General features: G+C 40.7%; 1 protein-coding gene across 7 annotated transcripts in view; it reads left to right on the top strand.

Moving 5' to 3' along the window:
• The window catches only part of ARL15 (ARF like GTPase 15), a 224,856-nt gene that overhangs the window by 44,345 nt on the left and 162,132 nt on the right, over positions 1-18,379 (top strand). Inside the window, exon 1 of one of the 7 annotated variants that reach the window (XM_080373129.1) lies at positions 15,076-17,973. The exons of the other annotated variants lie outside the window; for them this stretch is intronic. Within the exon in view, the coding sequence (XP_080229255.1) occupies positions 17,812-17,973 (162 nt within the window). The 5' untranslated portion in view covers positions 15,076-17,811. Of the gene's footprint in view, positions 1-15,075; positions 17,974-18,379 lie in introns of those variants that run through there. 7 annotated transcript variants of the gene reach the window in all.

Genomic DNA, 18,379 nt, shown 5'->3' with positions numbered 1-18,379 from the left:
TGTGTGGTTTTTCTTGGAGAAGGAACCTTACCCATCTTTTGTTTTCCAATTATAGAGTATAGAAGAGAAAGAGGAAAGTTGTGACTGTGACTTTTCAAGGCTGGGTTGCTTTTGCATATCTAGTTCTTTGAAATAGGTGCAGGATATCTGAGGCGAGACGGCTCTGTTTGTTTTTTCTGCCATTTCCACTGTCTCAACTAAGCTATTAGGCACTCTGGAAAAAGACATGCCAGGAAGATAGATTTGTCTGGTTTGGAAAGAGAAGCAATGTAAATCCCTTCTGGTTAGACAGTTGTGTCCTTGGGTGGGCAGGTTCTGAATTGTCTCATGTCTTGTACTGCAGAGCTTACAAAGATGTAGTGCTTATGAGTGCCAAGGACTACAGAGAAGAGTGATTACAGGTATATTGGAGAACAAACAGAGCCTAGAGTAAACATCAGGATGCAAACAAACAAGTTAGGCCAGCACTGAAATCCAGCAGTGGCTCCAAATGAGAATGAATTTTATCATGAAAAAAACCTCTTAACTCTTCAGTTAACACTTTGTCGTTTTTGAGACTCAAGGGAATGAGAATTAGAAAAAAATAGCTGTTTTTTCTAGTTCTAAGCTAAAGCCTCCAGACCTTGTTGATTCACTGAAACACCTACCTGAAACAATTCATAATGTTATGGATAGCTGTCACATGATATTTTCACATTATTTTCTAATAAATGTTCAAACCTGTAAAATGCAGGCATGGTTATCATGAGGCTTCTTGGGACAGCTGAGCTGCCAGAACCAGTTGGCTACTGAAAGCTACTGAAAGCTCTGATGTTTATGACCCCTCTTTCCTCATGCTTTGGCGTGGGGAATAAAGTGTGTGTATGTGGTGGTCATACTCTCCAGGACCTGTTTAGTTTTTTGCCAGTTTAGCAAACTGGTTTATTTTCTTCACCCTTATGTTGGTTTTCTAACATTTCAGTGAACTGAATGGTCTCATATGAGGGGTAAGATTAGCACCAAGGGCTGCTGGCATGTAAGGGAAAGGAATATGCAGCTGGGAAGGGACACAGAAAGGGGTGAGCCTACCCTTTTGACAGCAGTGAGCTGTTAGTTGTCTCAGGAAACCTTTTGCTACATCCCCTTGAGTTTAATGCAGACTAGAAACTGTCGATTCCATGCATGCCCTTGTTTTGTACCATGAAGGAAAAGGTCGTAAACCTTTACTTCCACTATAGATGCTCCATACAGCACCTGTTAGATCATTGATGAACCAACAAAAGTATGTTTTGTTTGTAGCAGCACTGTAAGTCCTGGGTTCATTTTATTTGAAGTATGGTACTGAAGTTCAGGTTGGTGGTGGTCTCAAGATTTACAGAAGGTAATGCATGGTGAGGCTAGTTCTCAGGTTCTTGTAGAAAATACTGAAAGGACGGCTAATACAAAGGAAGGTGATCAAGGGTGTTCTGTTCGTATTTGTCATGTTCCTAATGGCAAATGTACTGAAAAAAATGTTTATTAATACAAATCCTTCAGTTTCTATGAAAGGGACTAGTGAAGTCTTGAGACTTATTCTGAGAGATTATAAAATTACGTAGAGTGGAGGCCTCAGAGAATTTATTCAGCTGCTGAGTGATGACTTCACTTACCAACACCAAGTTGCATTTCCACAAGTCTTACTCCTTTGTACCTCCAGGCTCTTCTGGGTTGTTCCCACCTGTTGCTTCATCACCTGTTTCCTCTAGCTCCTTCTAGTTGCTGATTGCCCCAGGAAAACAAGGTAGAATACTGTTAATTCAGTGAAATTTTGATGCTAGAACTAGAGTGATCAGTTTTTTGGGCTTAAATGTTTAAATCTCTTTTGCTAATAGTTATTTTTCTGCTCACATGATTGCTGTATTTCTTGGTAAGCTGTAGTGCTAGGAAAAGGGAAGCATTGGTTTTGCTTCTCATACAGATCTGTGATGTTTCATATCTTGCTGTTGTTTCGTACCTTGTTGGCTGACTCAGTGATCTCTCTTCTGTATCCATCCTGGCCCTGTGTTTTTCTGATAACCTTTATATAACTGCTGTTATTTAACTCCCTTGACTCCTAACAACAGAAGTCTTTTCTTTGTAAGATTGTATTCAATATTCAGAAGATTCTCTTAAAATTGTGCTATTAGAGGCTTTGATGAATGCTTTTGTACATCTGACATATTCCAGATGAGTCTAGCCTGTGTGTTAAAGGTTGTTCCTTGTTCACATGAAGTTGATGCACTGTTGATATTAGACCTAGAAGCATCTGGTCCAAATCAGGACGTTAATGAGGGCAGCATTCCAGTTACCAACTTTGCATCACTTGGTTCAGTATAAATTGCTGAGAAATTCTTACAAGCTTTTCTTTCTACCATACTGGCATCACACTGCAAGGGGGAGCTTTGTCTTGAACTGCACTGTTGTGTTTAGGAGACTTATAACATCAGCCATCAGGGGCCAGGTTTTGTAAGGAATATGTGCCAAATTCTGTTCTCAGATGTCCTTTATCATACTTCTGTTTGTGTTTTTCCAGATCATGAATTAATCTCAGTCTTTTCAGATTAGTAGGTAGCAAATGGCATAGTCCAGATAGGAGTTGTTTGCTACGTGTGGGAACTAAAAAATGTCCTGTGGCATTAATGTGTGCTGAATAGTCCCTAAACAGTAGAATAGAACTGTGCAAGGTAGAACCATATGCCTTCTATCTGCAAACTGCTATCTGAAATACCATAATTTGATTTCACCTTGATGATAAATTGCTTTAGGGAACACATTTAAGCTTTGCTATGGAAAAAGTTTGGTTTATACTATTTCTAGATGCAAGTTATTAAATGTAAACTGAATTTTCAGCGGGAATTTTCTTAGACTACTGTATTGCCCATTTAGCCCCATCTTTTTCATTTTGCTGCATGGAGAAGACTGACAACATTTGTGTTGTGGCTTACTGAGAGCTTCAGAACAGGTAGAATATGGTTTGTGGGGTTTTTTTGTTCTGTATTATCTGTAGTGGCTTGATTTAACCTCATGTATCTCATATTTAAGACTCTCTTTTGTTTATGCCCTTTTGACTCAGAGAACATCTCTAAGACTCTTAAAAGGCTTCCTGTAATCCAGAATCATTCCGGGCTTTTCTAACAAAACCATTCTAAATTTGACCTGAGTAACATTACAAATGACTATGCATTTTTCAGTTTGGTTTTTTTTTTGGTTGGGGTTTGTTTGTTTGGGGTTTTTTTTGGAGTCCCACACTGTGCTTGGTACAAACTTGTTATTAAATAGCATAACAAACTAGAAAGCTGTTGGCATCTTATGTTTTTGTAGCTAGCATGTATTGTTTGCATAAGATCTGTCTTCTGAGAGGAGAAGGGTTTGCTGTAGAGAATCATGCTTGCCTTCACTAGCCTGCAATTAGTAATCTGTTTCAATGTGTAGACGCATGCTTCTCTGAAATGTTTTCTCAGTGGTGAGGTTTCCCTATAATAAGTTCCCAGGTGGGAAAAGGAAGGATGATTTCAGCAGGACCTGAGCTTGTCTTATTTCTGAATGACGATTTGGTGACTGTCCTTCCTTTCAAGCATACCACATTTAACAATGAATTTTCTCTGCTGCATTGGTTCGAATAAAAGCTATCTAAACTGCTACCCAGTAATGGTCATCTGCTGACACCATTTCAATTCTTGAGTTGGTGCAGACTTTGCAGACCTGTTTGCCAGCACACATGGACTATTTTTGGGTCTAAATGAAAAATTTGCAGTTTATTACTTCTCAAAATGGAGTAGATAAAAGCTGTTACTGTTTAAGGCAAACAGACACCTGCCTGTGTGTTAGGAGCTGGTTCTGCTTCTTCACGGACTAAAATACTGCTGGGATCTTGTCCCTTTTTGGGCACTCCCAGGACAGTTCGCAGCCCTGGCAAAGGGAGAAACCCCAAATTTCCTCACCCCAAGAAAAAGAAAACCTCAGTTACTGGCTGTAGGTTATGGAGATGAGCCACTCCAGTCAGAGTAGTCAGAGTTGGGCACCCCAAACATGGAACAATAATGTATAAAAAGCTTTCTGAAGCTGACAGCCAGAAGAAGTACAATGAAGTCAGTATGGTCCATCTTTTGATAAGCAGTCAATTTCTGTCCTCCAGGCTTACTCTATTTAGCACATGGGAGAGGATGAGTGAAACGCTTCCTCCCCAGCTGTAGGGACAAAGGAGCATGGTCTCTTAAATGGTAGCCAGGGTGGCACCCATCTCACTTAAACACCCGCAGGTCTCCTGCCTTTTTTTAACCATCTCTTGCTGCTGGCTTCGTGGCAGGAGCAGGGAGGAAAAGGGAGAATGAAAGAAGCGTGTTCCTGTACCCCCTTTGCCTCCTTTCTTTTTCTCTGTGCCTTGCAGAAGTAATTTCTGCTTCTGCATGTTTTGCAGTCCCTGTGACAGGCCAGGTAATCTGGAAGCTTTTTCTGCTACTGTGTCCCAGAGGAGAGGTGGAAAGGTTTGCTTTTGCTCTTGGGCCTGACATGCACCAGTGTCCTGAAAGAGGTATTTCTCTCTCAGCATTAAAGAGACTGGGCTGCTGTGTTATAAATGGGGAATTGTGTTTACTTTGTCCTGTTTGTTCTGTCTGAACTGCCTTGAGCGCAGTAATCCAAATTCAGTCTATAGCAGTTGTAACTTGGTGAACCGTATTATCCCCATTAGAGTTACTTCTGCTTGGAGTGTGAGCTGAGCTCCATGTCTGGGATACTTCAACATCGTACAGGCTTCTGCCAGCACTGCGAGATGCTGAACAGCATGTGATGGCACTTGTGGAACGAAGCATAGAAATACTCATCTTGAGGACATCCAGTGCCTTCTCCCTGTTTCATTACAGCCGTGGTTGTTGGTTATTCATTGTAAATTAATAGGTGTAAATCCAGAAGGTTTTGTTTTAATTACCTTGTCTTTATTCATAATAAAGTGTACAAATTATCCTCTAAACTAGAACAACTTTTTGGAGTGAGGGTCAAAGAATCTAATTATGATTTGAAAATTTCCAGTAGTAGAAGATCCACTACAGTCTGGGCAAGATGTTCAAGTGTTCAACTGCCTCCCCTTTAATGAATGCCTGATGCATTTTTTGATTCTCTTCGGTGTGTTCTAAGGAAGATTTTTCTTGCTTTTTTTTAATAAGGCAAGTATTATGAGTTCCTCAAGCCCTGAATTATCAGAGAATTTTTTCTAGTATTTCAGTCATTCTGATGACTCTTTTGTGACCTCTTTGGTTCTGTTTTTCTGCATACTTGAACACTGTTCTTTGGAGACATCAGGACAGACAACAGCAGTGCAGTGGGAATTATTCTTGTGTCAACTACGGACATCATAAAACCTTTCTTTTCCAACGTGGTAATTCCCTAATCTCCAAAGCAGACATCAGTTCTTTGAGGCTATGACTGATCCTTACAGATGCCCCACGAAAATTTATCTACCATGCCCCAAAACATTTTCAGAAGCATTGTTTTCCAGGGTAGAAAATACCATCGTCTTTTTTTGCTTCTAGATACTATTGTGCGCACCCCTGGGTTTGCTGTTATACCTACCATTACCTGTGTGCAAAACAGTCAACGTGGTCTGTGATTTTCTTTCTGTGCAAATTTCAAGCAAATTCTGTGCAACCCCCTCTCCAAGAAACCCTGCGCACATCCAGCAGCTTGAAACAGGATTATCTTCTGTAGATTTGTTCAAGGAGTGTCTATTCCAAATCACATTGCTGTGCTCTAGACACCTGGTAATATATTGGCAAGCTTTCTTTTTCATTATTTATCAGTATTCTTTCTCAGTTGTTGATGATCTTGGGCTTCTTCGGGACAGGTGCTGTTAAATGTCAGACAGCATGGGCAGGTCCCATGGGATCATGCTAGAAAATGCATCACTTGATGAAAGCTCCTTGTTTACAGGTATATCCTGGAGCCCATAAATCAAATAAACTTACACAGTTTAAAAAGTGCTTTGTTGATATTGGATTGTTCTAATGGATTAAGCAAAATGTCCTACGGTGCCAAACCGTGCATTGCAGAAGACTAAGAGTATTACATAAAGACAGACTTTTTAAAAGCCAGTGTAAAAACAGTAAGTCTATTGTCTGTAGACCTATTGATTGGCATTCATTGTGTAATTTAGTTTAATTGTTCATTACCAAATCTCTCATCAGCTATTTCATTACATAAAAATTATTTTTCTTCACAAAATCTAGTCAAGCCTGAGAGGCCTATAATTATTTAGGACATCCAGTCCATCTTTTGTAAATATTGACATAGCAGTTCTGTTCTTTCTGTTCGTGTGAACTTTCCAGTTCCAGGTTTTCAGACCTTAATGACAACATTACCAGTCCAGCCAGTACCTATGCCATCTCTTTGAGCGCACTTGCGTCCAAGTTACCCAGCTCTGCTGATGTAGAAGTGTCCAATTAATAGTTGCTGTATAACATCTTGAGTTGCTGTTGGAATGGAAACTATTTCTTCATCATCATCATCAGAATGTTGTTTGCTTTTTTCTTGGGCAGATGTGTGCATTAAACTTCTCCTGCTTTTCATTGTTACTGTCAGCAATCCTACAATTTCCATCTAATAATAGATCTTTTTTTCCTCACCAGAAGAGAACACTTTAAAACCTGCTTGTTTAACAATTCCAGCTACTCATTTATCTTTCTGTTCTTTTGCAACTTACATAACTTTTTTTTCAATATTAATTTCCAGTCGTAAATCATCTTGCGTTGAGGGGCAACTGATACCCAGTTACTGAAGAGAGGAGATTTCAGTCGGGCTGCCACGGATGAGTTAATATCGCATAAGAAAAATAAAATAGCCTAACTGATTATCAGTATGAACATCCTGTTGACAGCTATTTCTTTACTACAGGTGGGTTTTACTTCTCCTAAATCTGAACACAGAAGAAGTACACCTATGACCTTAGTCATTTTACAGTGAGAAGAGGCTTGCTTTTGGAGGTGCCCGTTCCCTTTTACTGTCTGCAAAGAGCTGTTCAGAAGTTTCATTCTTAGGTTTCTGATTCATAGGTGACTTAGGGTAGGTCCAAAGCTGATCATCTTTATTCACAGATAAAAAGGGGGAACTAACAAGAGAAGCATCATCTAGATTTCTTTTCCCATTTTTTTTCCTAGAACCAGGATTTAAAAAGTGCCATTTTACAGATAGTGTTTGCCTTTGTCTCTTGTTCACTGGTGACTTCAAGTAAAAAGGGAATATAGTGTTTAAGAAGGAGGTAGTAATTTGTATGTATCACACCTGACATCTGAAAGCTAATTTCTTTGTGTTCCCACTGGATTCTGCAGGTTGAATTTAATAGTATGGCAGCTTGTAGATTAAAACCTGTTCCCAGATCTGTTGGAGGGAGTGATTAAAGTCGTTGGCAATTTCTGATCAGAACTGTATGAAAATTTGGTCTTTTTAGCTTTCCAGTTCATCTGTATTTCTTTTTTGTCTACCAGGTGTAGAAAATAGAAGGTTGTGTCTTGCTTTTGTGAGTTCTGCAGGGCAAATGTATTGCAACATTCTGCAAAGAACAGTTTTAACAAATAGGGAGGGGCAGAGTGACTGCAGCAGTCTTTTGGGAGAGCATTTTAGAACTTGAAGATACCAGTGAAAGAGAAATACACAAGAGAAGCTACACAGCAAAAATAGAACAAGGCTAGAGGCAAAATCTTCAGGTGATCTTTGAAACAGTGCAAAATTAAATGTTGATATCTTGGTGATGTTTTTATAACAAATCATTTTAAGTTCCAGGACCACCGTACCTGTAACATCTCGGCAGAATAACATGGGCAGACCTGTGGTTCTGAAAGGTTATTCACATTTTGATAGAATGTGAATGAAAACCCCAAACACTGCAAAACAACAGCAAATCACAATCCTCTGAGTGTGTAACTTCACAATATTGTAATTACAGATTTCACAATTATTCTCACCTTTCTAAAGTTACCTTCAACATCTGCCAACTGTCACCGTGAACTCCAAATTGCTACATATGGTAACAGGTAGCCTTTTATTGTCATGTAAACTGTGAGACATGAATATCTGTGTCCTGTAATTACATGACACTTACTTGATGATTGAAGTGATTAAATGGCTATTTGTACCCTGCAAAGCAGTGATAACATTTTTGGTTTTCATAATGGAGAGTGGTTCAATTTGTCTTCAGTGTATTTACAGGTGAAGGTTCAATAATTTCATTATTGTGATTATACATGTGTGAGATGTGTTCCATTGAGAAAATCCATCATTTCTTTTCTTTAAATTATGTGTGTGAGTCTAGGGGATCCAAATTTGTTGTTAATTAGAAAAACGATTTTGGAGTGGAATTCTCAAGTATAACCGTTAAAACTTACCAGTCAAACTTACTGAGTCCCAGTGAAAAGGTCAGTGGCACAAATAAATCCTTGTGCTTCTTTTTTGCTAAAATCTTCATTACATCAAGGTTGTGATTGTAATGAATTGTGCACGTCAGTAACTTCCTGGCAACTCGTTTAAGCAGCTGAATGAAATATCATTTTATTAGCTAGTGCATGGTTTGTCTGCAAGCTTTATGTTAGAGGTATGATTTGAGTCTGTAGCGTTTGGTGAAATTTGAAGAATTGTTGATTGTTGTGCTAACAACACTGGGTAGCCTTGTAACGTTTTTTATGTGTGTGAAAATCGACAGCTTCTCAGAATACAGATTTGTTTATTTCTGTACTCTGAAAAGGACTGAAAAATGGAAAAGGGCATTGGTGGGAAAGCAGACGAGGGCACTGCACAGCTGCCTGGTGACAGTGCCAGTGTGGTTCTGGGGAGCGGCTGCAGCACGCTCTGCTCTGCTGCAATTCTGTGCTGCTTAGACATTTAATTAAAAGAAATGGGACTTTTGTTTTATGTTATGTAGAATTACAGAATTACCAGAGGAGTTTACTGGTGCATGTCTTCCCTGAGACTGGCTTCTCAAAGGTGCGGTCTTTGGTCCTGCTCTGTCTGGTGCTTAGGAGAGGTGGTGGGTTTAAGCCGGAGGAGGAGGAGGAGGAGGAGGAGGGGGAGGCGGAGCGCGCCGGGCTTGTGCGGCGGCAGCGACCAGCAGATGGCAGTGCTGGCCTGCTGCACCGCGCGCGGGCGCGTCGTCGGGAATCGCGGGTCCTGCCTGGAGTGCCCGTCACCGCGCGTCTGCTGCCGGAGCGTTGGTGGCTGGGTTACATTCTCTTCTGCCTAGAATTAGGTTAGTCCTCTGAAGGCAATTATCCGTGTGCAGGAATTCAGAGGGGACAGGAGGTTATAGGTACTTGTAAGCAGATACTAAGTGCATCGGCATCCTTTGGCTGTTGTACGTGATTCAGACGTAGAAGAGCCTCGTGCCGGTATTGATGCCATGTAATGCCATTGCAAATGCAATGAGACGTCACTGTCATATGTATGCCCCTTTTTTCCTCAAGAGGAATGTCTCGCTTTCTGCAGCAGCAGCCCTTGGTTTGTGATGCGCAGCTCATTCCTGTAAGTCTCCCGCTGCCCCATACTGAAACATAACTACATTCTGAAAACTTGATGACTCATAGGAGCCTTAAGTCAGGGCCAGTCACTCATGGCTTTTATAGTACCGGAAATCTTTGTGAAGATTTTTTTTGTTCTGTTTATCCATGAGCACACTTCAAACAGAAAGATTACTTAATCACATCTTTTTTCTCTGAAAGAGTACTCTGATTGCAAAAGTAAGTTTTCTCTGTTCACACCACACCCCCCACCCGAACCCTTTTATTTTTTTTTTTTTTTTTTGCTTGAAATGCTAATCTTATAGGAAAAAAAGATTTATGTAATCTATATCACTTAAAGTTATTGGAATCAGCCCTTCTCATGGCATGTTAGCAGAAGGTTCCTCAGAATGTTACTGAACTTGTTTCTTTTCTGAAGTTTTTATTAAGAACCCTATGCAGAACTTAAATTTTAAGACAATTGTAAATTTCCATAGACGTACTGGATTACAAGATCATGAGGACTGTAGAGTGTATTCTTTTTTACAGTTGTATTTCAGTGATGAACCACAGTATAGCTCTTTTAACTTCATAACCGTACTCTTAAAAGTGTGTATTTTTTCAAGTTTGAGTGAGAGATTTATTAAATTGTTTGTGTTTGGCAGTCTAGTTCCAGTGATTTATATGTGTTTGTGTGCAGATTTACAGGGGTTTTGCAGGTTCTGTAAAGGGACTAAGGAGTTTATTTTTCTACAGTAATTTAATGAAACACTATATTTGGGATGCAGTATTTTAGGGCATTCTTTTTTACATGTCAATTCTGTTTTTTGGGAATAAGAAAATTACTAACATCAGTCTATAGGAGTTCAAAATGCAGTTTTAGTACTTACCTAATTTGCATTGAACTGTTCACGATGGCAGAAATAAATTCTGCCACTTGTCATTTTTTAATTTACAAAGAAAAGTATTCAAGGAGCTAGGACTGTGGTCTTGCCCAAATACTTCCTATATCAGATACCTCCATCTGAGTGTTTAGATTGCTTTCAAAAGATTAGAGAAAAAAAACTTAAATGATAGGATGCCAATTTTTAAAGGTGGAGCTTGTATCAAAATGGTTGTTAAAACCTGCCTTTTTCAGTCTTGATACATCTTCAGTATCAGCAAACTAGCTTCATACTATAGTTTTTACAGAAAGATGAAAACCTGCTTGTTTTAAACTTTTACATCATGAAAAACCCCCAGAGTTAAATGGAAAATACAGTCTGAATGGTCAAAAGCCTGGGAACAATATAATTGCTGGAAGCTTGGTATTAGTGGATACTTCATTGAAAAAAATGGTGGATTTTATGACAAAGCTGAATGTCTTCTGCAGGTTGTTGAATTTGTTACATAACACATTACATTAAATAAAAATTTCAAGACCTCTTGAAAGGCAGTAGTTTAAAAAGCACCCCAGAAGCTGTTGGAAGTGAGCTTTGCAGAACCCCCCCCCCCTGTAATCTTTGATATTTTAATTTTTTTTGAGTGGATGAACCTTTGTCAAAATTAAAGTTTGCAGCATGACTACATAGTACTACTTGTGTCATTTTAGGCTGTATGATGGGAAGCCATGTTTTGGGTTTTGGAGACAGAAAAAAAAATGGCTTTACTTTTAGTTTCTGCATAGCCAGACTTGCTCTTATGTTTGTAATATTTAGAGAAGTTCAATAGGGGGCCCTTGGTGCTTTGATCTGATGCCATGGTGCAGTTTAATGAGAGAGGGGTTTTCAATATTGTCTGCAATATTGCAATTTCTGCCAGCCTTGTCTTAAATAAGAAAATGCAAGATTTACACCTTGGAAACCTTCTTGTGTTTGTGGGCACTCTTTCTGTTTGAAACAGGTAATTACAAAAACCTCCGGATCAATTTTTGTAAAGGGGCACCCTGATGGGTGCCATGACTGAAGTGTGACATGAGCCTTTTCCAATACAATGGGTGGCCTAACATTCCTCTGGAAGGCCAAGCTCATTAAATATTCTCTTCTTTTTTTCCACCCTCTCCCCCTCTTCATGCACTTAGCTTGAGTTGCGCTAAGTCTGAGGTTTCTTCACTGAGGACTTAGGAAAATTGCATAGAGTTCTCAGATTGAATTTTTTATGTGTATGACTTCATGATGGCATTAGCATGTGCTTTGATCCATGTGTGAATGGCACTGGGTCGGCTCTTATTGCCATATCCAGATGGTGTTACAGGGAACAAACAGTTGTGTTTTAGGATTTCTCAATAGACTGTCTAGACTGGTCTTGCAGCAGACAGATACAGCCACCCATCAAATTAGCGTTTGTCAGATTTATGGTAATGGTTCACCAAAGCCTTCCTGTCATTGACATTAAGATTTACGCCTCCAAAGTTATTTTGTCTTCCGCAGAGTGTAAAGTCTGATCGTGTGTGTGTGTGATTATCTACATGTAGATGTATATTTGCATATATAAATTTTTAACTAGAGGGGAGGAAAGCAACTGAAGAGAAATAAGTAATTGCTATGGTAAAAGGCAGAATTTTTAAAGCATTTTTTTAAAGAGCTGATTCCTTCAGCTGGATTGTTTAGGGAAGCTTTCTATTGCCTGTCCATCCCCTCTCTTCAGATGGTAATACGGATGTTCTGTTCCAGTCAGTATCTCCCATATGCCCTTTTTGGAAAGAAAAACATATATGTGGATTACTACAGCTAGATTTTGCACTTTCATGTTACACTGGGGTAATCTGAGCTGCTCCCTGTACGCAGTGGGAATAACCTTTTGACAGGCAGTATGTCCATTCTCAGTGGAAATGTTTTTCCAAGTCTGGCCAGGGCTCCTTTGATCATGCCACCTCAAATGTAGGGGTCATAGCTACTATGCAATGTAAGAACCACTGATGGTTGACCAGGGGAGAGATGATTTTGAGGAGAGCATATTTAAAATAAGCCAAATGTCGTGGAGTTTGACATATCTTTTTGTTTTATTTTTTTTTAGGGCATCAGTAATTTGTGTTGCAGTGGGAATGCCGAACAGGAGCATTGGGGGGAATATTAAGTTAAGCAGGACATGCTGGTACATTTGATGGTGGAAACAAGAGGTGGTGTAAATTTCAAATAGCTGAATTGCAGTGATGAGCTTGGGGCTTGAACATGCCAGAGCATGTTTTGAAAATCTTTTCCTGTTGTAGGGATATTTCAAGAATAGCAAAGGGAGTAATGGGATGATGAAAGGATCCAGATGTTATAGTAAACTGTATATTTGGGGAATGCTACCACTCAATGAAGAAACAGTCCTACAAAGTACTTAATTTAATTTACAGGTCTGTCTGTGGTGTGTGCTTTGGAAAGTCTCTCCTCTGTTTGCTAGTAATAATTATTTCAAATGATGAATGCAGACAACAATGGATTAACTATAAAGCCATTTTATAGACAGTTTTATCCTCGGCTCTCACTGTTTTTCTTGCTTGAAGGAGCTTTGTGACATTGGAAGAAAGTAAATATATCTAGTAAATATGTAAATAAAAAGTAAGTATGTAAATACCAATTGACAAGAGTCAGCTCCAGGAAATCGGAGCTGGCTTTCCAGCAGGCAGTTCACAATTCCTGCAAAATACACATGTGCTCCCTGTGCACTGTTTTGGGCGCTCACAACCTCTCTGCTATGCAGCAGCACTGTACCACTGAATCTTGGAAAAAGCAGCTGGTTTGTTCTTCACAAATCCATGGTCAGAGATTGTGATGGTGTAATCTTTGTTTATTGGTTAGATTTCTGTGATTTATGTGTTCTGAACTTGACTGTTACACAACTTTCCTCTGTTTGAATTCCTTAGTGAAGAGAGTAAGATATTAGTGAAACAAGTCTTTAATAGGAGAAAGACGATTCTTTTCCTTTATGCAGAGAAGGCATAGCACAGTGGTTTGCTTTTTTCTTTTTTTTTTTTCTTTTTTTCTTAGGGATATTATCTACGGCTACTGGGACTTACAGTTTGTCAAACTTTGTCTCCGTATTGTATCTTCCCATGCCTTAGTGGCAACATCATTTTCTGAGTGCCTTTAGGTAGAACAAGAGGAACATTCCTAGTTTTGATTTTTTTCCTTTGCTGCAATTTTATCAAAATAAGCATATGTTGCACTGAGATCTTTCAATTAACTAGTTAATTTTCCATATAAACTTAAAATTAACTGATATTAATACAGCATTTAAGTAGTTGAGTAAGCATTTTAACTTCATTTTCTGGTTTTAACTGGATGTTGTGAAACATGTACCTACATAAAACAAGTACAGGTGGTATTTTTTTTCCCCAAGACTCTTAAATTACACTTGGTTACTTTTTATTCCTTGCTCATGGTGCATTAGAAAACCTTAGCCAGCCTTGGAGGCTTTAGGTGGAACAGTTTTCTATGAAGTTTAAGAACTGAGATTCTTCTTTAAGCATACTTTTGGTTTTATTTTGTTGCGGTGAAGACTTGGGATGAAATCTTACTTCATGCTGTCTTAACTTGTCTCAATCAACTAAATACAACTAAAAGATTTTACATGGGCAGTTTGAGTTTTCAAGAATAATTACTTCTACAGCAAGACAGTAGAGCATTTATATCAGCATTGCTGACTTAAGTGAGTGTTGCTTACCGCCTTGAACATAACTGTGTCGCTTATTGGACAGGAGTTTATCAGAGGTGGACTGAAAGGTTCATCTTACATTTTTTGTGTGCATGTGGTTTGGTTCCCCCCTCACGGCCAGAGTCTCACTTTTGGGGCAGCCTGAACCTAGAACAAGTAATGGAGGGACTAGTAACAGATACGTGGCCTGGCGAGGTTCCCTGAACGCAGATGCCTGGTGTTGTTGTGTTACAAGCTGCTGCCAGTTTGGAGAGGCAAAGACCCCCGGTGCCATTGGGAAGGATGGGCCGTGCCGTGAGCACAGGCTGAAGTAGAGGAGGAACGCTTAGGAGCTGCTGGCTAGCCGTGTGCCGGTACTGCCATCGCAGCAGCCAGAGATGCTCACTCCCAGCGTGCCCTTCTAGAAAGAGGTGTCCCACTAGTGTTACCTAACTTCGGAGGTGCACAAGCAGCAAGAGTTAGGACTTCTTGTTGGGCATTGCACTTGTCTGAGGCGCTGTCATTTCATTTTTTTTTGAAGGAGATTTTGTTGACAGGGGATTAACTAGGAAGGAAGGTGCTGCCGTCTCCCCTGTCCCCTGAAAGTGAGGAGAGAGAAGCTGCAGCAGGGAGGGAACAGGCTGTGGCAAGTGCTGGGCAGAGCATGGAGGCAGAGGAGTGGGGTAATTGCTGAAGACCAGGTGAGCAGCTGAGAGAGAGGCCTGATTTTTGAGAACAAATTGGGGCCTGGCTGTCCCTGCCAGCCCAGAGGTGCCAGCAGTACCTGCCCTGTGCCTTGCCCAGGCGGCGGGTGCTGGCTGGGCCACTGGTCCCATTGCCCACAGGTCTGTGGCCCCTGCCGCTGCCGCTGCCCCTGCCGCTGCCCCTGCCGCTGCCCCTGCCCCTGCCGCTGCCCCTGTCCCTGCCGCTGCCCCTGCCGCTGCCCCAGCCCCTGTCCCTGCCGCTGCCGCTGCCCCTGCCGCTGCCCCTGCCCCTGCCCCGCGCTACCTGTGTCTGCTCAGACCTTGAGGAGACCAGGGCGAGCGGCAGAGCGGAGCCGCTTGAGCTGACCCCGCACCAGACGAGAAGTCCTTTAGAGCCATGGCCTAGTTCTGTTGTCAATTCATGCCACCCTCACACCCAAATTTATGAGTGTTTTAAATCCCAGCTAGCTGTCCCAGCTGGGAGTGCAAACTAGATCTGAGGCGGTGTTTTAACTCAGTCTGGCAGCGTGCCCGCTGTGCAAAGGAGGATGCCGAGTAGATCTGGCAGGCCTTCAGAGCTGTCCCACAGCTCTGCCAGAAGCACAGGCAGGTGCTTGATGATTTCTTTCCAGTTAATATGGGGGAAGGCTTTCTTCCCCTCTTACTGTAAAAACAAAGCAAAAAAACCCCTGATCCATTGTGATGCACCTCTAGAGATGTTTTCACTGGTCCAGAAACAGTAGTTTGGGCAGTGGCTACTCACCCTGTGACTAAGTTGGTACGGGTGCTTGGGTTTGAGCATCTGGGCAAAACTGGCAGTGAGCCAACATGCCTGCGTTGGAGTGAGCAGTCTGGGGAAGTCTGTTCAAATTAGTAATCTGTTAAAGCTTTTTTCCCCTCAAAAAGTTCCCCCCCTCCCCCAAAAAGCTACTAAAGATGGTAGCTTTGTAAGGGCACTGCCAGCCTACAAACTATTGGAAAATGTTACCACCTGAGACTTACGTAGCTGAAAGATCAGAGAAGAGCCCTGCAGACTTTATGTTGCTTTCGCAGGACAGTTGAGGTTGGAAGGGATCTTGGAAGGTCTGTAGTCCAACCTTGTGGTTAAAGCAAGGTCAGCTTGATGTCTGACTAGGTGGTTGCTCAAGGCTTCATTCAGCTTAGTTCTGATCTTGAAAACCATGTGGAAGAAAACATCAAAGATAAGCACTGCAGAGCCACTCTGGGCACTGTTGGAGTGTTCCTGTGGGGAGAAAGCATTTTCTTATATCCAGGGTTCCCAGGACCTTTATCTGGATATCTCAATTGCTTTAGATTGTCTGGAAGATTATTCTGTGTTTGTAATGCTGTGATCTTGTTAGATTTTAGTATGAGATTTCTTTTAGCAGAGGGTGCAAACACACTCAGACCGCAGTGTGTTTTTTTAGAGTTGGCACATTCAGTATACCACATGAGTGTAAGTACAAAATAAATTTGAACGAATAAAATTTGTACTTTTGGCAATATTGTCATCTGAAATGTAAGGAAAAAATGTGACGCCCAATGCATTTGTGTTAACAAATACCCGTTCCAAAAGCAGGGGGTCAAGAGTGGCTTTATAAGTGGCAAAGCGGAATGGATTTTTTTTTTTTTTCATATGCTTCTGTATTTAGGGCTCAGAGTTCAGAGACTGCTTTTAATTTAACATAGGAAACTTAGGACATTGACAAAGACACTGAAAAGTCAACAGAACCAGAAGATAGGAACATGTTAATATGCTACTATTTTCACATAGCAGACCAGCACAAAATTAACGTTAAAATAATCAGCTGTGTGAAGGTAGATGTCTTCATTATTTCTGCTTTCTGGGTAGATTTTTGTTCAGTGACTAAGAAGTAGGTAAGTGGTGTTTTCACGCTGTTCCTAGATTTCTTTTTTGTTTCCTTACAGTTTTTGGATATTAAGTGCATGCTGAGCTACAGTCTAGTCTATGCACAAGTTGCAGCTTAATTAAAATTGATTTACAAACAGTTTAGGTAAGTAAGCCCTAACCTGTATGTGAAGATTCACTAAGTAAGGCTAACTGGCATCATGCATGTATATAATGTACAGGAGTAATAAGAATCCACTTCTTAATTCATGTTTGCTTTCTTTTTGTGCATTATCTGAAAGGCCTTAAGTATCACGTGTTTGTGTGTAGCTCCCCGTTGTCCCTTGAGCTGTCTAGGGCCTACCATAGCTGTGTAAGGTAGGTTACTTGTTTAATTTTTAAATCAGTGAAACCCCACTTTTGAAAAGGAACAATGTTAAGTTCTCTTCTTCTGCCCTGTCCAGATGCACCGGAGCTTTTGCTGTATTGCACGTGATCTGCAGTGATTGCTTTGTAAAGCCTGTGCCTTAGGTAGTTATTTTTCTGCAGTGGTACAATAGCATTCTTGATGTGCAGAGTTGCATATGAATAGCGAGTACTAAAAACCTAGCATGAAGGCTGCAGAATGTTTTTTAATACAAGACTTCACTGACAAAAAGTATTGTTCACTGAAGTGAGTAGCTTCTTTTAATAGAGCAAAAAACTACCGAGTTGCTGGAACAGGGAAGACATGGGGAATCTAAACTGTGGAATGGTCTCTGCCTTGATTTATCTGTTTACTTATTTTACTTCTGTGGTATTAACTGCTTTCCAACTGGCACACAAAATAATTGAATAAAATAAATATGTCACTGTTTTTTGGCCCGTCCCTGCTGTTACTTCTACATAAAGTAGCATTTGTTGCATTTTTCGTAAGCTTTCCATGCAAATTCTTAAATACCATTATTTGTTAAAATAAAAATGTTGCAGGCATATAGGCTCCAAATACATGGTAACGCAATATGAGTGCCTGCTGAAACTCAATATAGGGCTCTGAGATGGTGCTTTACATTTTTCTCTTTGTAGCCATTGAAACTGTTCCTATAAAGACAATGCTATCGCAAAGGAAATTTTGCTGAACTAATAATTGTTATGCGGTTGAGACACCACCACAGATATTTCACTGCTGAAGTCAGCTGCTGTGGAAATGAGCCTCCCTCCCCTTATTTTGGCCCGTACTGTTGATCTCTCAACTGCCATTATCACAGAAATTCATGGGGAAACAGGTCCACTCCCACTCATTAGCATGAAATCAAGCACCAGATCTTGGAAAGAATCTGGTAACAGACCAGCAGGCAGCTCGGTATGGGTGAGCAATCCCCACGCGCCAGGTCGCGGGCAGGCTGCCTGTTGATTCAGTTGAAAGGCCTCATCCCTGGGGTGTAGCTTGATGATACTCAGCCTAGGGGTGATGAATACATAGAAAACTATGCTTGAATCCACATTCTTGGAGAATGGGTGTAGTCTCCTGGACAGCCAAAGATGGCAAGAGTTTTTAGCTACTGTTACTATGTAAGCATCCAGGAGTACTACAAGGAGTTCCCAATTAAATAAACCAAACCAAATCCCTCCTCCACTTCTCAGGGTGTGGCAGTCCTTTCAGTACTGTGATTTGGAAGCCGTAGCCTACCAATGTATAAAATCGACATTTGCAAAAGAAAAAAAAAAAAAAAATTTCCTGCCAAACAACAAAAGCAACTTCCCCCCCCCCCCCC

Source organism: Falco punctatus (genome assembly GCF_963210335.1).
Source record: "Falco punctatus genome assembly, chromosome: Z".
NCBI classification, from domain to species: domain Eukaryota; kingdom Metazoa; phylum Chordata; class Aves; order Falconiformes; family Falconidae; genus Falco; species Falco punctatus.
This window is presented reverse-complemented; position numbering and strand designations above follow the sequence as displayed.